We start from the raw sequence: 21,260 nt of genomic DNA, 5'->3' as shown, positions 1-21,260 counted from the left end.
GTTTGTTCCAGAAAAGCCAACTATGAACTATGAAGAATATCAGTAAATGTTAATCATGAGGCTATCTGGTGACTTACACTTCGATGAGGTTGCATAAAACTCTCAATGACAAGGAACCCTGGGGCAGGGAAAAACTGAATTGGGTGGGGAAGGAGCTGATGGAGAGGCCCAGCTAGAGGAGAAGGAGGACTATTTATGTGATGTGTTATATGGACACATATGTGTTATGTGTCTGCAATAAAGCTTTATTATGATTACAGCAGAACAATGTCACAAAGAGGTGGAGCAGCAAGCGGAAAATCCCTGGGGTTAACTGACCATGTTGGTGCCAAGCTTGATACTATGGTGTGAACTGGGTGACTCACACAGCATAGGTTGACTTTAAAAACCCTCCCCTATAAATCATCACATAAGTGATGTACTTGTACAGTGCTTGATTCTGAGGCACACTGGTATTTCTAGAACATGATTGAAGAAAGCATAGTCTTGGGAAATGCTTGAAAAAGAGGCACAGTGTCTACTATAGTTTACTATAACACTAACCAGATGTTTTTATCCTAAATATGATTTTTTTTTGTTACGTCAAACAGTGACAATATTGTGACATCGGAAAATATCTGAAGTTACCGTTATATTTATTTGCAATATATATGTATTTGATTTCAGCGATGGGAAACGAATCATACAACAGCCTTACCCTTCAGATAGAAGGGTTGAAGGTTACAGAGCAATCTGTATACCCTGTTTTTGCCTTTTTACTAATTTTCTATTTATTAATCATTATTATGAATGTGGGTATTTTAGTGCTCGTTGGCATTGAAAGGAGCCTACACCAGCCTATGTATCTGCTTTTCTGTAACCTGCCAATCAACGACATCATAGGAAGCTCAGTTTTGGTGCCAAGGCTTCTCGCTGACATCTTGACGCCTCCTTCGGAACGCTTCATCGACTACTACGAGTGTGTGGTCCAAGCATTCTTCTCACACTTGTTTGGCACCACTTCTCACACCATTTTGATGATCATGGCCTATGACAGATATGTGGCTATCTGTAATCCTCTGCGCTATGCTCTTATTATGAATAACAAAATGGTGATCAAGTTGATTTTCTCTGCCTGGGGTGTGGCTGTTGTGCTGGTGGCCATCCTGATCGGGCTGACTGTCAGACTGAACACATGCAGAACCTTGATTACACATCCTTACTGTGACAATGCCTCACTGTTTAAGCTCTCCTGTGAGAGCGTTTTCATTAACAATGCCTATGGCCTGACATTTACTGTGGTGCTTTTGACATCTTCTATCGGCGGGGTGTTCCTTACTTATGTAAAGATCACAGCTGTCTGTCTGACCAGTAAAAACAAAGCTCTGAACAGTAAAGCTCTAAAGACTTGCAGCACACACCTTTCAGTGTACCTTATAGTGATTTTATGCGGAATGTTAACTATTCTGATGCATCGCTTTCCTCAGTACTCAGATTACAGGAAGCTGTCCGCCATTATGTTTCACATAGTTCCAAGTGGCCTCAACCCCATCATATATGGTGTACAGTCCAAAGAGATACGAAAGCTCCTTTCAAAAATGTTTTTGTCTAAAAACGTTTTACCTTTAATTAAGGGTGGAGCTGTTTATGATTCTAAAGATCACTAGGATGATAAACAGTTTATGTTGATGGTACTGAGGATAATGTTTACTGCCATAAATGGAATTACTTTTCATTTTTATATGTTTTTAGGTGGGCTCGATGATCATTAAACAGAACGATGATCATTAAACAGATGATCATTAAACATGAAATCCAATATTCAGGATTATATCCAAGTAATATGACGTTATATCTCAAAGTTGCTGTTGTTTTGTAAAGCCATTTATTTGTTATTATTTCTAATTGTCAGGGTGAATGAGAAATGCATGGAAAATAAATACATGAACATATCAATGCTTTCAATTCATAAATTTCATTTATATGTTAATATATTTGAAGAACCTCAAGACTCTGGCTGGTTTTTATCTTTTCTTTTTTTATTTTATCTTTCTTTATTAATTATTCTCCACAAATTTTAGAGACCCTAATCCCTCCACAATGTTTCACCTAGAGACTCCTTTTAAAATGTTCACATGAGCTTGGACTTGCACAATACCATTCAATTTTGAAAAATATTTTAAAGGTCCCTTGGCATGCTACTTTATGGATGATTTTATATAGGTGTTAGTTGGCCCCTAATACAGTATTTGAAATCGATCAAGAAATTCATCTATTGTGCAGAATTACAGCCACTACGAGCCAGTCCCACAATGAGCCTTCGTGCCATTTGTAGGCTAGTGTTTACAGTGGATGAATTGCAATGGCTCGGATTCATAATATCATCCGGAGGCGCACACAGCTTTTGGCCTTGTTCTGTAAACATTCTAGAACACTCCGGGTGCTCCGGCGGGAGTCCAGGAGCTTTATGATGTAAATAATATAATATGATATATAGATTTCTTTAGAATATAATATATATTTCATCATGGCCAAAAGCTGCGTGTGCCTCCGGATAATATTATGAATCTCAAACGACTGCGTCGGGTTCTCCGTTCTTCCAGGTCAATCTGAAGTAGGCTACAGACTGAGCAGCGACATGGAGTAGAAAGGGATTGTTGCCGTTTGCGGTCTCTCTGTACTTCCAAAATGAAACTCGTAGTGGGAATTATTTCAGCCATGACTGAGAAGGAATTTGGGGAAAGGAACTTTGGATTTGACTACCTGAAGTCCAGAGGGTTAGGGTTAGAAAAAAAAAATATGGTTTTGCTATTGAGCTGTGTGCCAGTTAACACCACCACAGCAGTCACAAACCGGCAGCCCTTCCCCAGAATGAAAAAAAAACTATTATATGGTATTCCTATTTAATATTGTTATATCAAGGCTTTGTAGTTCACATATAAAATTTCATACATTCATGAGAAATTCCAAAGAAGGAGGAGTTTGTCAACTTTTGCCATTCCAGCTCTCCTGTCGATGTGAAATAGAGTTGTGTCAGACATTATTGGCTCCAAGTGCTCCCAAGATAGTAGCATTATATTCATATAAGTCATGACCGAGGTGTTGATAGTCATTTAAAGACAGCTACTGACTTTAAGGCAATGACAAAGACTAATTAGGCAGAAACAACGCAAAATAACAAAGAGGTACTTTCAAATAACTCATCAATGGCTGGTCATTTCTATTTTGATTAAACTGTGATTCAAAATGTTTCTGAAATAATGCTGAACTTGATGAAAACTGACGATTATTTGGATAATTTCTGTACTTGTGAAATATGTTTTAATTTAAGTAAACATATATTTTGTTCCTTGTACTTACTTCACTTAAATATTTATACTTTTGTTCATGAGAAGAGCAAATGTCTACTATGTTGCTTTATAACTAACAGTTCTCTCTCACTTCTTTCTTCGTTCGATTTAGTTCAATGGAAAACTACACCTACAACAGCTTCACACTTCAGGTGGAGGGGTTAAAGGTTACACAGCAATCAATGTACCCTGTTTTTCTATTTTTTCTTGTATCCTATCTTTTTATCATGTTTGCCAATGTTGGCATGTTGGTCATTATCTGCATTGAAAGGAGCCTACACCAGCCTATGTATCTACTTTTCTGTAATCTGCCAGTCAATGACATCTTAGGAATCTCCATCATGATGCCGAGGATGCTTGCAGACATATTGGTGCCTCCTTCTGAACGCTTCATCAGTTACTATGAGTGTGTGGTCCAAGCCTTTACCACACATATGTTTGCCACAGCCGCTCACACAGTTCTGATGATCATGGCATTTGACAGATATGTAGCTATATGTAACCCTTTGCGGTATACTACTATTATGAACAACAAAATGGTGATCAAGCTGACTGCCTCTGCCTGGGGGGTGACCTTTGTGCTGGTAGCTGTTTTGCTTGGGCTCACCATCAGACTGAGCAGATGCAGAACCATGATCAGAAATCCTTACTGTGACAATGCCTCACTGTTTAAACTCTCCTGCGAGAGTGTGTTAATTAACAATCTATATGGATTCACATTTAGTGTAGTGCTCTTGTCATCTTCTATAGGCAGTATGGTCCTTACATATGCAAGTATTGCAGCAGTCTGTCTGACTAGTAAGAACAAAGCTTTGAACAGTAAAGCTCTAAAGACTTGCAGCACTCATCTCTTTGTATACCTCATCATGCTTTTAAGTGGAATCTTGATTATTATTCTGCATCGCTTCCCTCAGTATGCAGACTCTAGAAATGTTATTATAATTCTATATAACATCATCCCTGGAAGCCTAAACCCCCTCATCTATGGAATGCAATCCAAAGAGATCCGTTCATTCTTGTCAAACCAGTTCCATACTGGAAAGGTGTTTCCATAATTATTTGGGGTTTAGATTTTTAAGTGGCAGATTTATGGGCACAGAATATTTTCACCCAACTTTCATGAAGACAATTACGTGAATGAAAACAACAATATTCATGCATCACAAATAATTAATTGTGCATACAATAACATAATTGTTATAATGAATATCAGCTGTGAAAGCTATTGAAGTAGCATTTAGGTTATCTTGTTCATAAATATAAAATAAAATAAAAACCCAGCGAAAATAAAGGTTACAATAAACAACAATGCAGCAAAAAATGTTTGTTTTTTACACATTTAAACACAACACACCTAGCCCATGCGACTCCCATCAGAAGAACAGCAGTTTGCAAATTATTCACACGCCACTCTTTATAACCCAAAGAATCAAAAAACATGAGCATAAGATGAGATAAGATGGATCAGAACTTTATTTCATCCCATATATGAGAATAAAATATTAAATAATAAAAAAAAGTGTCTAGCAATACAAAAAAAAAAGAGCCTTAAAGGTCTTAAAGGAGGCAAACTGTATTTTCCCCAGAATCATTAGATTTTAGTGTGGCTGTAACTAATCCATTGATTGGGCCCTTTGTCCGTGTTATTTTTCTTATGGGGCTTTCTGCTGTGTTAAAGGGGTGACTGAGTGGTATAATAGCCATTGCTGTGAGTAGGTTAGTGTGATTTCTGTTGAACATTTTTGATTTGGTTTGAGTTTGATCGTGTATACTGGTGGTTTATTCCTAATTTCTGTTTTTCGTGACGTTTTCAAATTTGTACACATAACTCTACACTAACCTCCCTGATATTGCAGTCCAGCTCCAAATTGTTAATTGTGTAACTGTGTTTTTGTTTGTCCATTGGACGTTGATGTGATTCCTGTCCTAACAGTACAATTTACTCCATACCTCCTTTATTGTGGCCTGAGCTTAGCCCTTTTTTTGAGACTCCCTTGCTGCCATTTCGCTAAATATAGACACGCCTTTTATGTCAAGCATTGTCCATAAAGTCTATAGTTTTGGTGTAGCAGTCTCTGGTTCCAGTTTATTAAGGGTCTTGTGCATTTAATGTCACAGCTTAATGGCTGCTGAATATTGCAACTATAAGCCGACTTGTCGATGTATTTTATCTGATTGGATAAGACCTACTAGAGTGAAGCCAATCAAATTGATATAGAGTTTTGTGTTCAACACCAAATGACAAGCCACTGCAAAATCCTCCTGGAAAACTGGGTAAGGGTCGAAGTGGATCCACTGTGGGAAAGGCACTCGCAGGCAAGGCCGGATCTATCATATGGGCTAGTGCCCAGGGGGCCCAGATTTCGAAAGGGGTTCTGGCTTAACACAATGGCATCATACCGAGGATAGTGTCTCTTGTTTTCCATGTCACATCACTATTTCAGAGCGTAACATCAGTTGAAAATCCAATTCATATTTAAGATAAAAAATATATATTCAAACTGCATAAGCAGCTATTGAGCTATGTGACATTTTTGTAAACACCACCACAGCAGAGCTATGCTTCTATACATTTCACTTTAGATGTAGTGACGTTCCCTGACAGGTGTAATTATTGTTACTTGTTTAACGCGTGGGGGTCTCAATCTACCCATTCCAGACCCTAAATGTTGGCGCATTAACCTATTTTATACAGCCTCTTAAAAACAATGGATGACTGTGAGACGGCGAAAGCATTTGACTATTGAATGATGAATCCTGCTAGCCTCGAAATTCAGACCCACATCTAGAATGCTGTAGAGTCTGGCAATGAATAATGAAAATGGTCCAACTTGTCACCCTGTGTATTCTTCTGATTGGTCGTAGTCTATGACCAATCAGAAGAATACACAGGGTGACAATTCCAGAGCCCCATACGCCAGGGGCGTAGCTTGGGCCGGGGCTTCCAGGGCGGGGCCCTGGGGGTCCGGGGGGGCCCGGCCGCGTGGGCCCCGCCTAGCCCCCGTCGGGCCCCCGCCCGGCCGCGGCCGCTCGACGGTCGCCGTGCTGGCGGCGGTGTGAAAGCAGCATAAGATGTCTGGAGTGAATGTAGAAAGGAACTGACCATTATATAGAGTCTCTTCTCTCATAACATCACAGTCAGGGTGGCTTATATATTTTATCTTCCTCTGCCTTAATGTATGTAATTTGGTTACAGTAGTGCTATTTTGGCCAGGAATAAAAAAGTATATACAATCGCACTTAGGCTATTTCATTTATTTTATTTTATTTTCAACATTTACAAAAGAATAGGGCCTGCTGGGAAATCTGTTCAACCAATCACTGTGATGTTTTGAGCGTACATACGACGTAGCCTACATGATACTCCTGTATACCACAATGCAATGCGTCGTGTTTTTCCGAAGGGGAAGAAGAAGCTGATTAACCGCGAAAACGAATACATTTAATGATGGAGTCTCTGTCTTCGTTTAGAAATTTCAACAATTTATTTGGAATCCAACATAGAAAATGTAACATTCAAAATTAATTAAAAAAGACTTGAACAAGGAAATGTAACATTCAACATCAATCCAACCTCCATCTTTCCTCGTGAGTGCCCGGATTGTTTACATGATGTGGGCGTGTAATGAACTCTGCATCAGCAAACATCATGTAAACAATCTGTCTGCGTCACACAAATACCCAGCGCATTTACTGACGCACATGACGTTTAAAAATGTTCAGCGTAGTGTCCGAATTCTCGTTTATTCGTTCCCTATATAGTGCACTATATCATGAACACTATGTAGGGAATAGTGAGTGAGTGAGTGTATAGCGAACGACTTCGAACACAGCTAGTATCTCCAACTCTAACATATTGTTAAAAGCTAAGCCATACCATTGCAATGTTTTGCAAGCTAAAAAGTGGTACTAAAAAACGTAAAGAGAAGAAAGACCTGGCGCGCAATTCGAAATGTTTGCACAGTGTTTTTCCTGTACCACACCATACCAGTGACAGTAGCCACGGCAGAGCGGTCATTTTCCAAGCTCAAATTGATAAAGACTTCCCTAAGGAGCGCCATGGCACAGTAGCGATTGAGTGTATTGGCCATACGCGAGTGGATGCATTCGCGTGTGTGTGTGTGTGTGTGTGTTTGTGTTTGCGTTTGTGTGGGGGGGGGGGGTCGGGGGGTCGGGGGGTGGGGGCCTGGGGGGGTGGGGGGTGGGGCCCAGCGCGATCTTGCCCCGAGCCCCTTGCACAACTAAGCTACGCCACTGCCATACGCTAAGCGACCAGTGGAGCGTCCGATAGATAAGACTTCGCCATATCCGGTCTGTAGAACAGCAAATTTGTCATACATGCGAAAGAAAGCTTTGAGCGTCTTCTTCTGTTTCGCATTAAGAGGAAAGGCTGAGTCTAACTCTTATATTGTAGCTGCCAAAGCCGTTTCTAACAACTGGTGTTCATCTGTAGCCATCTTGTAATGTTACTGACTGATTCCGGACTGATTCCGGCGCAGATCTGTCGTAATCTGTTAGGCTCGCTGTTGGCCCGCCTATATAAGATGCACCGATTTGATTGGTTAATGTTCGGATCAAGGGGAATCGGGGAACGATGTGCCATTCATGTGTCCTGGTAATAACGAGAAGCCTCATCAGTGATTACGCTCATGCTAACGCTTGTTACCGACAGCAACCGTTTGTGCACTATGTTCGGAATCTAAAAGTTCTTCTTCGTCAGCGGAATATATCACAGCAACAAGATTACCGCCCCCATCTGTTGGGCGGCGAACATTCTGTGTATGTAGCCTTTCCCCTACTGTCCTTTTGCTTTTATTTATGAGAAGCACATTGTAATGCCACTGTATTGGAGGCTACATTTGCCCTCATCTAGAGCTGGTTTACCAGTATACAACGCTCAAAATGTTGGCCTTGCGTGCCGCCATGTTCATGAGCGTCACTTGTAAATAATAAGTCAACAGCTGGGCAACTCTGTTTGCAAAATCTGGCCTCAGTTGCCGAAAGGAAGTAGAATCATCAGAGCACGATGAGGTGTCGGTCGTGAGAACTTTCCAACTTCGCAAAGTTTTCCCCATAATTCCCAGCGATCTGAACGGGCCATAAGTATTATACTCATTCCCAGAGTGATTCGCTGAGCAAATTCAAATTGTTCTCTCGCGAGAACTCTGGATATCCAGGGTAAAATCCTGCTCCAAAACTATGTCAAAATACATAACAACACAACACAAACATTTATTTGTAAGAAACTATTTTCAATGATTAAGTAAATGAGGGCCCAGGGGCCCTTGTAGGAAACGTTGCAGCATTGCTGGCAGGTAAAAGTTTTATTGTCACATTTGATGGAGTGAGAGACTATTTGTACAGAGACCAATAGTTCAGTGAAGTTCTGTAGAATAAACAATAACAACAGAAAAAAGACAGAAATTAGGAAAATACACTAAGCAAAATGATAGAATGTAGAACAAACAGAACAAGCAACATTGGCAAGATTTCCTTAACAAGAGGCGATAAGCTACAAGAGGCAATAGTTAATCGTGGTTTTAGAACAGCTTTGGAAGCAGAGTTAGGCCCAATCCCGTCACATCCCTTGGCCCAAAACCTTAACCCTACCCCTACCCCTTGACCCTACCCCTCAACCCTACCCCTACGAAATTGGACAAAATCCCTTAAAGACCAAGTTACAGTATGTCATTGTCGTTGACAGGGTTTGATTTTTAATTGAATTACAATTTTTGATCTTTTGATACAATATCTTTCTCTGGAATTTTACTGTATAGTTTGAATGTCTTAGAAACGTAACCTTACCCACATGGAAAAACACGGTATGATTAAATAAGAATATTATTCATGCCCACAATCTGTTAGAAATTGCAATGTTGCACTTTATTTCATTATTTTTATCGAACATTATACAAGATCAACATAATATACAAAACCAGAATAAACATAAAACTTGTGGTAGTGTGTCATCCATGGAAAACATAAATATCAAACAAACAAGAAACAGTGATATAATGGAACTAATATTGCACAGTACAAAAAGGCATCAATCATCACATTTTATCAATGATGATTTATCAAAAGTCCCTAGGCTTACCCTAGCCCTTTGGTAGGTCAAGTAGGTCAAGATGTGGGCAAACAAACAAGTCTATTACGTCTGGGCCATGTATGGCCAATAGGATGGTGGCCCACAGACCGGGGAGTTGTGCCAGAATATCATTGGTGCAGTGCTCCCAAGATAATATAATTATTAAATATATTCATAAAAGTCAAGACAGGTCTTGATAGTCATTTAAAGAAGGCTAATGACAAGGAAGGAAAGGAAATCACAAAGACTAATTAGGCAGAAGAAACGCGCAAAAAGACAGAGGTACTTTCACATTACTTACCTAGTCATTTTATTTTGATCTTTCATTGGCGAACGCAATGAAAAATGTAATGAATGTCTGGAACAAATCATTTGGGGAATTTCTCTGCTGCTCATATGCATATATAATATATATATTTTGTTAGATGTACTAATGTATTTACTTCACTGTCATATTTATATTACTGCTCAAAATTGCATTTTTAAATATTAATACAAATCTCCATTATGTCGCTTAATAGATAAATGTTCTCTCTAAATTCTTTCTTCCTTTGATTTAGTTCAATGGAAAACTACACCTACAACAGCTTCTCACTTCAGGTGGAGGGGTTAAAGGTTACAGAGCAATCAGTGTACCCTGTTTTTATATTTCTTCTTGTATCCTATCTTTTTATCATGTTTGCCAATGTTGGAATGGTGGTGTTAGTCTGCATTGAAAAGAGTCTTCACAATCCTATGTATCTTCTTTTCTGTAATCTGACATTCAACGACATCCTAGGTAACTCCATCATGGTGCCAAGGCTTCTTGCAGACATTCTGGTGCCTCCTTCTGAACGCATAATTAGCTACTACGAGTGTGTGGTCCAAGCCTTTACCACACATATGTTTGCCACAGCCTCTCACACAGTTCTGATGATCATGGCCTTTGACAGATATGTAGCTATATGTATCCCTTTGCGGTATACAACTATTATGAACAACAAAATGGTGATCAAGCTGACTGCCTCTGCCTGGGGGGTGGCAATTGTGCTCGTGGCTGTTTTGCTTGGGCTGACCATCAGACTGAACAGATGCAGAACCATGATCACAAATCCTTACTGTGACAATGCCTCACTGTTTAAACTATCCTGTGAGAGCGTTTTCATTAACAATCTATATGGACTGTCATTTACTGTGGTGCTCTTGTCATCTTCTATAGGCAGTATGGTCCTTACTTATACAAAGATTACAGCAGTATGTCTGACTAGTAAGAACAAAGCTTTGAACAGTAAAGCTCTTAAGACTTGCAGCACTCATCTCTTTGTATACCTCATCATGCTTTTAAGTGGTTTCTTGATTATTCTAATGCATCGCTTCCCTCAGTATTCAGACTATAGAAAACTTTGTGCAATTCTAATTCACATCATCCCTTCAAGCCTGAACCCCATCATCTATGGAATACAGTCCAAAGAGATCCGTGTATTCTTGTCAAACCAGTTCCACACCAGAAAGGTTTTTCAATAATTGTTTTCAAAATTTAATATCAAAACTTTGAAGATATATATGACTGAATTTGCAGATTTAAGTGCACAGAACATTTTTACAAAGCTTAGATGAAGACATTCATTAAAAGCAATGAGAATAATGATCATGTTTTTGTTCTCACAATTATTGTATTACAATACCATATACACATCATGCACCATGTATTATGATACCATATCTGAGCTATTTTCATTTATTTGTTTTAAAGTTTTCAGCACAAATGCATAATTTTTATTATGATTACTAATTGTGAACGGTTTTGCCATGAGTAACATAAAGGTTTTCTTGTTCATATCAATATCAAATAAAAAGTAATCCCAGTCAAATAAGTATATGTTAAAATTTACAATCAAGCTCTATCAAATCACCTGGGGGTAGTTGGCAAAGTAACATGTATAATGAATAGCAGAGTTTTGGGCTAAGATATATTTTGAGTATTGGCCTCAAAGATGTTCTTATGGATCTACAAAGAGTCTATAGCTTATCCTCTTGGAGTGTCAGGAGAACTGCATCCATTTATTTCTCAATTTAAGAAGCTTTTGTCTTCAGTCAGACGTCAGCTCCCATTCACTTCAGGCATAACCAAATGAAGGCTGTCCAAACCAGCGCCTCCATATGTCCCCTTACCTTAAGAAATGTCCCCATTTCTAATTACAAATTTGTCTTACAACAAAAAAAGAGACAAATAACTGCAAATGTAAACACAACACAGTTAATGTGTAGACGATAATGTTGCTCACAGAATTAAATGGAACCTTTGAAGTGAGTTTAGCAGTCTTATTTTCCCCCATTTTTTATAATGCCCTTGAATAATATGGGAGACATGAATTACAATATATTGCAGAATCGAATCGCAATACTTGCTGTATCGCAACATGTTAAGAATCGCAATAATATTGAACCATGGCCCCAATATATAGACTAGACTAATAGACTATGGAATGCCCTCCCTGACCACCTGAGGGCTCCACAGACTACAGCTGTTTTTGAACGGAACCTCAAAACCCATCTCTTTAAAAGAGCATTTAGCTAAACTTTCTTTGAGGTTCCCCCTTTTAATAGTTTTTTTTCTCTGAAGCACTTTGAGATTCTTGAATATAAAGTGCATTATAAATACAATTTATTATTATTATTATTATTATTATTAATATCGCAACACTATCGAATCCTGCTACTCAAACTACTAACGGCTAAGTCTAAGCAACGATCTAGCGATGATTTTCGGGAGATCTAGGGATGATTGCCGGCAGGTGTGTAGACAGGGGGGGTAAGGAACACTGGCCACTATTAGGTGGCAGAAGTGGACGGCATGACAGTAAGGCCAATTCCAGTGTGGAGCCCATGGATCATTCAACCACACATGAACCCCATCTCATTAGGGTTCTGTGCTTGGGAACCATGTTCGAATGTCACTGCGCATGTACGGCCATTAACACACACTTCTTGCGTGCACCAAGAACCCTTCATAGGCCAGGCGACCTGTGAAATGTGCCCCATCCAGGTGTCCCATGACCTCTGGTACCAAGATTCCAGGAACAACAATTTGGATGGACTGACCTGCATCTGATAGCGCCACAGCTATGCATAACAGTCTGTCGATGAAAATCAACCGGGTAATCTCATGACATAGTCTCTTCACACCCTGTCTAGAATCTTTTAATCTCCACCTAGGAGTTCATAGGTCGAAGCTCGGGAGGGGACCCGAAGTCCACCAGTGTCCGTAGCTCCGCCCAAATATGAGGGCTGCGGCTGCAGTGGCTGGACCGTGCACTGCAATCCGATAGGATCTCAGGACCATGGGAAGGTTGCAGTCCCAGTACGGTTGGTGCTGGCTGGTGAGGATGGCAAGCTGGGTGGCCAGGGTGTGGTTAAATCATTCCACCAGCCCGTCACTCTGGGGATGGAGCGACGTCGTCCTCGTCTTGTGAATCCCCAGCCACCGGCAGACTTCCCCAAAGACCTGGGTCTCAAAGTTCCACCCCTGGTCACTGTTGAGCTCGGCGGGGACCCTAAAGCGGGTTGACATCTCCTCCACCAGCATACGACTGGGGCCATTTGGTGAAGTACTCCATGGCCACCCCTCCTCATCAGCGGTAGCCTGGATGGCCGCCACCGTCAGAGACTTGTGGGCCCGCTCCTGCTGCAGGCAGTAGTAGCACTGGGACCGAGAGTGCGTCGCCGTTGCCGTACTACTGCAGAGCCTCCAGCCATCGAGCGTCCTGGCTCTCAGGATTCTTAAAACTGAGGAGCAACGTGAGGGATACATGGTTTGTGCGGAACAGGAAGCGCTTGCCATTCAGGTATGTCCTGAAGTGCCGCACGGCCAGGACCACAGCCGGCAGTTCCCATCGGGTCACACAGTACGCCCCGCTAACGAAGAATGCGGCTGTAGTAGCCCACAGCACAGCACAGATGCTGATGATTGCTGTCATCAGCATTCAAGATAAAGGGCTGACGAATGGGAGTCGGGCAAAGGCCGTGGCGCAGGCGTTGTCCCAGACGTACGGCCAGTCCGCCTCGGTTAGGTGGTGGAGAGGGCTGGCGACCGTGGCAAAGTCCCGGACGAACCGGCTGAAGAACCCTGCCAGGCCTAGAAAACAAGAAAACTGCAGTTCTCTGGAGTTGGTAGGGGTAGGCCAGTCCGGGGCCGATGCCGCCTTGGCCAGATTGGTTGCTACGCCCTGCTCGTTCTCCATGTGCCCCAGGAACAATGTTTCCCTGGTCAGCAGAGATCATTTGGAAGGGTTCAGCCACAAGCCGGCTCAGTGGATTGCAGGAAGAACCTCCAGTAGGTTCGTCCACGCCCCGAAGTCGGGGCCCTGAACCAAAAAATCATCCAGGTACAAGACACAACGACTCCGTGGGACGTCTGCCAGCATCCTCCATTCGAATGTAGCTAGCGTGTATACAGCCCGAACAGAATGACTCGGAACTGCCACAGGCCCTGCCTGATGGGGAAGGCAGTCTTATATCTGGTCTCGCCAATAGCCGCTACGCAGGTCGAGGGAGCTGAACCAGCTAAACCCCCCGATCCAGGGCATCGTCGATGTGAGGGAGCAGCTACGAATCCTTCCGGCTGACTTTGTTGAGGCACCGGTAGTCAACACGGAACCTCCAGCTGCCATCCTTCTTCCTCACCCGGACGGCCGGAGCTGCTCATGGACTGGCAGCTATCTCGTTGACCTTGTCCTGGGATGGGCCAGGCAGAGCAGATGTTGATGGGATCCTGCACCAGCCCTGTCCGCCTGCAGTCCTCATCCCTAGCTGAGAAAATGTCCCCATATTCCTCAAGTAGTAGCCTCAGCTGCTGACTTTGAGGAACTTCAAGGTCAACTCCACTGCGCAGCCAAAGCGCATGGACACTCTTGGCGATCTCAGGGGAAGGAAAGGCGGCAGACACAGGGCCACGGGGAATGCAGGGATCGCGTAGCCCGGGAACCAACGGGTCAGCAGGTCCAGGCTGATGATGCCTGTGTCCAGGATGTCGGCGAGCCAAAACTCATGCATCACCTCCTGGTCACACACCCTTAAGACTAGCCGCTTCCTCCCCCTCATTCCAGTCTCCTGCTCTGTCACAGTTGTCAGGCGGACGCTAGTCGCCGACCACCCTCCCCCCGAGGGAGCGTCGATGATACCCGGGAAAATGCCAGGACGTACCAGGGAGATGGTTGACCCTGTGTCCACCACGGCCTAACAGAGTCGGTGGTTGAGCCTGCAGTGGAGGTACAGTGCTGCCAACCAGAGCACACCGACATGGAGAGGGATGGGATTCCGGAGTGGTGGTCCCCTCACTGGGCCACTATGCCGTAAGATGAGGGGCTCTAGCCCGTGGTGCCGGTGCAGGTTAGTCGCTGGCCAGATGGCCAGGCTCGACGCACCATAAGCGTCACCCAGTTGCAGTTGCAGTGTTGGGGATTAACGGAATACATCTACCGGCGTAACGTATTCAGAATACAAATTATAGCTAACTGTATTCCTTTACAGTTACAATTTAAATAGTTGGTATTTAGAATACAGTTACATTGTTGAAATCAATGGATTACATGACGATACTTCTGTTTCAGCAGTTTATTCGTGCTTTCACACCAACAGCATTTAGTGCGCACTAAACGAGTTTGGTCCCCTTGGTTCGGTACATTTGCGTTGGTGTGAATGCAACCACCTCACTTTGATGTGAACCAAATCAGCCGGCCGAGACCTCCCTGGACAGCTGGTCTCGGTTCGCTTCCAAACGAACCCTGGTATGGTTCGCTTGAGATGTGAAAGCAAACGCACCTCGGTCCGATCCAGTTCTACAAAGCATATGCCCCTTTGGACGTAACAGGCACCCGCTCAGCCACGCGCATTATGGGAATTATTGTTTGATTAGCGGTAACTCCAAGACTAGCAGCAAATTGTCGGACCGTCTGGGAATTTGGAGAGACACCCACATAAAACGTATGCTGGAAAACACACATAGAACACCTACACCGTCTTGCACCATGATGCCTGCTACACCGTCTTGCACCATGATGCCTGCTACACCGTCTTGCACCATGATGCCTGCTACACCGTCTTGCACCATGATGCCTGCTACACCGTCTTGCACCATGATGCCTGCTACACCGTCTTGCACCATGATGCCTGCTACACCGTCTTGCACCATGATGCCTGCTACACCGCCTTGCGACCCAAACTTAAAAACTTAAAACCCCCCCTGATATTTTTACTTTTCCACACACATATATCTTAGCTGCATGCATCCAAAGCCCGCTCAAACTTTATTTTCAGTACAATTCAACTACAAAACAGGCAGAAATCTGAATGCTTCCGATGCCAAAACCTGTGGCCTACAGTTGCTGCATTCGTATGCAGAAATATTTATCGAGATAACCAGACACTTTCCAGACTTCCATTGTACAGCCAGTGGCCGGAGTGGTTCATCGACCGTTCTCTGTTATTGACCTACCAAAGCAACTTGGCCTTCATCCAAGATGCACAGCAATGTGGTGCTGTCCTTCGCCTGGTTACAACACAAAGCAAAACTATAGAATTCTGTTCAACCCAACCTATAATCTAACCCATTCTTGTCCCAGTCTGCAGCAAGTGGTACTTGAGCGATTATAGAAAAAATATATTCTTGTGAGTGTTATGGCAAACAACGCTAGAAATTCCAGAAAATGACATGTCAAAACAGCAGTGGCCTATTGAAGATCGGTGCTGATGTGACGCAACAGTTTGAAAATGTTGCACTATGCGCCTCTCAATAAAAGTACTTTCACTCCTTCCCTTGGCTTAGGATGGAGGGGAGACCTTATCACAAAAGGTAAAGCTGAGCAATCCATGCACACTGATATGATTGATATGATGATACACAATGCTACATTCTGTATATGCCTACTTGATAAAATAACTGAATGCTGAAATATAATGCACTCTTTTTTACTTCTTTAATTTGATTTTCCTAATAGCTCGCGTTTGCTGGAAGCACAATGGTAGCTACATTTAAAAATGAAAATTGGTTAAAGGTATGAGCCAAAAGTGAAGGGGCTCAAAGTATATTATATATTGTGTTGGTTTAAAGCTGATCACATCTTTATAGCATATGTTGTCGATTATCAATATATATTATTATAAAGATGTTTACATTTTATGTTGCAATTTAAATGTATGATTATTAATATCCTATTATTATTTATACAATTCAGTACAATGAATGAGTAAGGTGAGCTTGCAAAAGATCTCAATGCACAATGAATAATACAACAAAAAACAAAAGGAAAAACTAATGTACTGAATACCTCAAAACACAGTGAATATTCTAATTGTATAATGTCTGTTTGTATTTGATGTGTTTCCTGTTGTTGTCTTTTTGCACCATTGTGTTAGTATGTTATATGTTGTGGTAAATATTTGAATAGCGCATTTGGAGCATGGGGAAAGGCAATTTCGGTCCTCTATGTAACTACTAGTTGCACAGCCCGTCAACAATGATATGAGCCTCTGGTAAAGTTAAACAATAAACAAAGATATACTTTTGAGACAATGCAGCTTTAGATGGAATTTAAATATGAAAACGCATACTAATATGCCCTTTTTGCTGCTCAAATGATCTTACAGTTGAAACTAAAAATGAGTTTCATAAATAATATATAAATTGAACCTAGCAACCCTTGTTTCCCTCTGCTTTTATTTTCCCAGTTTCAAAGTATGGAGAACCAGACATGGAGTGGAGACGTCTTACTCCTAGAGGGGTTAAAGGTCACCCCACAGTATTCCTTTCCTGTCTTCTTCCTCTTGCTTCTTTTATACATCTTCATCATGGTGTCCAACATTGGCCTGACAGTTCTTATCTGCATGGAGAGGAGCCTCCACCAGCCCATGTATCTGCTCTTCTGCAACCTGAGTATCAACGACGTTTTGGGAGCTACAGCCATCATACCTCCCTTGCTGAGCAACATATTTACAGCCAGTGCCAACCGCTACATTAGCTACATAGGGTGTGTCATTCAAGCATTTTTCTTTCATCTTCACATTGGCACATCACTGTCTGTTCTGATGATCATGGCTTATGACCGACATGTGGCTATATGTAACCCCCTGCAATATGCCATCATAATGACCAACAAGATGCTTCTGAAATTGAGTGTATTTGCATGGGCCGTGATCATATTCATGGTGGGGATCCTTATCGGCCTCTCTGTCCGTCTGTCTCGCTGCAGGAAAAAAATATCATACCCTTTCTGTGACAATGCCTCTTTATTCAAGCTTTCTTGTGATAGTATCCTGATCAATAATATTTACGGCCTTGGGTACACTGTTGTCTTGCTGGGTTCATCTCTTGGCAGCACAGTGCTAACCTATCTAAATATCGCAATTGCATGTTTGACAAGTAAAAACCGGGTGTTAAACACACGTGCCCTGCAGACCTGCACCACGCATCTTGCTCTGTATCTCATAATGATGGTGTCAGGTCTCAGTTCAGTTGCTCTGCACCGTTTTGCTTATTTGGCAGAGCAAGGGAAAGTGGCTTCCATATTAATTATGGTAGTCCCTCCTGCTCTAAACGCTGTGATCTATGGGCTGCAAATAAAACAGATAAGGCAGAAGATTGTTGCCTTGTTTAATAAGAACAAAGTTACATCAATGGAAATGCACTAAGCATTTGAAAGAGCAGATCAAGGGCCTACTTTGTAATTTGCCACTAGTCTTTATCTTTCTTCTTCATTTTGTATATTTGTTCATTATTTAGGAGTTTTATGAATTGCCAACGATAGTTTGTTGCTTTGGTAAACAACATGCTATTTGAAATAAAAATAAAGATTGTGTTAACATATTTTTAATTGAATGCATATAATAATAATAATAATAATTGGTTTTTGATGAAGGCAAAAGTGGCATTGAGCAGACAACCACAGGTTTGAGAAATGATTTGCAAAGATGTATCAATTGACTCGCATTGACAGTCAGCAGGAAGCCACAACACATTGAGTTTGTGATCACCCTGCAATTAAAATGTGGTCAAATTAAATGAAAAAATTTAATGGATCCTTTTGCCTAATCATCCCCATATTACGATTAGGCAAAATCGTAATATTTTGCCTTAAATATATGATGAGGTATACAAAGAGATGAGTTCTGCAAGTCTGAAGAGCTTTACTGTTCAAAGCTTTGTTCTTACTTGTCAGACAGACTGCTGTAATCTTTGCATAAGTAAGGACCATACTGCCTATAGAAGATGAAAAAAGCACCACAGTAAATGTTTTGTATTTGAAATGCAACAGCCTTTTCGTGGAGACTACGCTCAGAGCAGCTGGAACTGAACAAGAGGAAGAAGGAAAATGGGCATTGAAACAAAATTTGATATTTTTTTCTTGCTATCGGCCATGTTTGATTGTGTTGTGTTATTGACCTGTTAACCTGCGAACTTGGGTTATGTTTATCAGCGTTACTATAGAGATCATGACGATAGCTGATGTAAACTTGAAGTTCCCAGCGCCCCCCTAGGTTGTGCCCCCAGGGGGCGATACCGCCCCCGTTGAGAAACCATGCCCTAACCCCAACCCTCTGGACTTCAGGGAGTCAAAGCCAAAGTACCTTTCCCCAAATTCCTTCTCAATCATGGCCAAGGTAACCCCCACTACGAGTCTCCTCCTCCATTTCACCGCTCAGTCTGTAGCCTACTCCAGATTGACCTGTAAGTGGAAGAACCAGAGACGTCAGAGAACCTTGAGATTCATAATATCATCCGGAGGCGCACACAGCTTATGGCCCTGATAATATATATTATATTATATAGATATCTATATATTATATTATATTATTTAGATATAGAGCTCCAGGACTCCCGCCGGAGCAACCGAGTGTTCTAGAATATTTACAGAACACGGCCAAAAGCTGTGTGCGCCTCCGCATGATATTATGAATCCGAGCCATTGCGATACATCCACTGTAAACACTAGCGCACAGACGGCACAAAAGCTCATTGTGGGACTGGCTCGTAGTGGCTGTAATTCTGCACAAGAACCGAATTTCTTGAACGTCTTCAAATACTCTATTAGGGGCCCACTAACACCTAGCCTATATGAAGCATCCATTAAGTAGCATGCCATGGGACCTCTTAAATATTTTAAAAGATTGAATGGTTTTGTGCGAAATTTCCAAGCGTATGTAAACATTTTAAAAGTTTAAACGACTCCATTCCAAAGGGGGTTGGAGTCTCCAGGTGAAAAATTGTGGATGGATTATGGTCTCTAAAATTTGTAGAGAATAATTCATAAAGAAAGATGGATAGAAAGAATAAATCCTAAAAATTTAAATAGTTCAGCGCTGATTACAACACTCACCTAAATACAAAAGTTAATGTTGTATGCCCTTAATTTTGTGTATGCGATGGGGAAGACCATGAATGCTCTCCCAAAATGACTCAGAGAGAGCCCCACCACCCCGTGTTCTATCTCAAAACCAGCCAGAGTCTTGAGGATCTTCAAATATATTAAAGATCCCCAGTGGACCCTTAACTGAGCTGATGTGACAATATTCATTAGACAAAAGAACAGCAGGACAACAACAAGCTTTGGGTTGGTTTATTCTGCAGGACAAAAGGTTTGTGACTGCACGTTCTAACCTCAGTGTAAATCAATGAAATCAACTGAAAAAAAAGCCAATATGGAACTTAAACTGTATTATTTTACATAAATTGAATACAATTGAAGCTCAAAATATCATACAAATGAGGTACAAAACTAAAATGATACACTCCCCTTCACCATAGCATGATGTTGACACATTACCAAGAAGAAAACATGACTCATCATGAAACAAATAATAGTTATGCACATAGACCTACAGGTCAAACCTAAATTAATAATGGACACTACAAACTGTATTTCCATAACAACTGTCTGTTGTGTTGCACAATACAATCAGGTCCCTATAAAAGGCATGTTAAGATGATGTAAGTTCTTTAGGGCCATCTCCTCATCCAATAAAAGTTGACGACTTTCACATAGGATTGAGGTTGGAGCTCAAAAGGTAAAGCTGACGCACACATACATCATCAGATTACATCATAATCACATGTGTTAAGTGTTAATAATTATTTTCCTTGACTCACTTATTTTATTGTCTTTATACATAGAGATCAACAAATGTGTTATTATCTATGCACTTATTATCCACAATAAATTAACAAAATGTACTACTCAGGGCAATAGCTCCATCATGAGTTGGCAACACATACAAAGGAAAAACATATACATTTTAACCCTTGATTGGAGGGTTTAATTTGTAATGACAAAAAGTCAAATTCATCAATTGTTTCAATGCTATTCATTAAATTCAAAACATTGTAGACCAAATAAAAATACATTCATCTTCTTTATCTTACATGCCTCTTATTTTTCTGTATATTTTCTTTACATTGTTCCTGCTGCTTTTTACCTTTTGCTACAATTCAATTGCAGTTTTGATGCCTTATATTGCATTTTATTTTATATGAATTGAACATATGTTTGCTTGAATTCCATTATTATAAATTAATCTAGTTGAGTATATTTCGCTCATATCAAACTGTCCCACATCAAATTACTCCCACATGTCTTAATGCCATGTCCTGTCAATTCACATTATGTCATTCATGTTTAACCAGTCCTAGGCACTTCCACCCCTCTGCAGTTGCTCCCTGTAGCTTTGAAAAACATGGAAATAAATAATTTTATTTTTCTTTCAAAAGGAATAGCTCTTATTTTGTAGATCAAGGCGATACTGTCACTAAAGTAACCTCTAAAAAGTTTTTTCATATGTTGTTAACCAAAATAAAAATCACATTCTACCACTAC

At 41.2% G+C, this 21,260-nt stretch overlaps 4 protein-coding genes across 4 annotated transcripts; all 4 read left to right on the top strand.

Annotated features, from left to right (window-relative positions):
- Positions 1 to 668: 668 nt before the first annotated feature.
- Positions 669 to 1,646, top strand: LOC130386079 (olfactory receptor 146-like). Its single transcript, XM_056594860.1, has one exon. The coding sequence runs from the start codon at positions 669 to 671 to the stop codon at positions 1,644 to 1,646; it is 978 nt and encodes a 325-aa protein (XP_056450835.1).
- Positions 1,647 to 3,445: 1,799 nt separating this feature from the next.
- Positions 3,446 to 6,389, top strand: LOC130386077 (putative olfactory receptor 52L2). Its single transcript, XM_056594859.1, has 3 exons — positions 3,446 to 3,797; positions 3,927 to 4,372; positions 6,195 to 6,389. Exons 1-3 carry the CDS (start codon positions 3,446 to 3,448, stop codon positions 6,387 to 6,389), a joined length of 993 nt encoding a protein of 330 aa, XP_056450834.1.
- Positions 6,390 to 9,981: 3,592 nt separating this feature from the next.
- LOC130386076 (olfactory receptor 146-like) lies at positions 9,982 to 10,920 on the top strand. The gene is made up of 2 exons (XM_056594858.1): positions 9,982 to 10,333; positions 10,463 to 10,920. The coding sequence occupies exons 1-2, from the start codon at positions 9,982 to 9,984 to the stop codon at positions 10,918 to 10,920; spliced, it is 810 nt and encodes a 269-aa protein (XP_056450833.1).
- Positions 10,921 to 17,130: 6,210 nt separating this feature from the next.
- On the top strand, positions 17,131 to 18,081 carry LOC130386075 (olfactory receptor 1N2-like). The gene is made up of 2 exons (XM_056594857.1): positions 17,131 to 17,481; positions 17,611 to 18,081. The coding sequence occupies exons 1-2, from the start codon at positions 17,131 to 17,133 to the stop codon at positions 18,079 to 18,081; spliced, it is 822 nt and encodes a 273-aa protein (XP_056450832.1).
- The last annotated feature ends 3,179 nt before the right edge of the window (positions 18,082 to 21,260 follow it).

This window comes from Gadus chalcogrammus, chromosome 7 (assembly GCF_026213295.1).
Source record: "Gadus chalcogrammus isolate NIFS_2021 chromosome 7, NIFS_Gcha_1.0, whole genome shotgun sequence".
Taxonomy (NCBI): domain Eukaryota; kingdom Metazoa; phylum Chordata; class Actinopteri; order Gadiformes; family Gadidae; genus Gadus; species Gadus chalcogrammus.
Note: the sequence above shows the minus strand (reverse complement) of the source record. Positions and strands in the feature narration are given on the sequence as shown.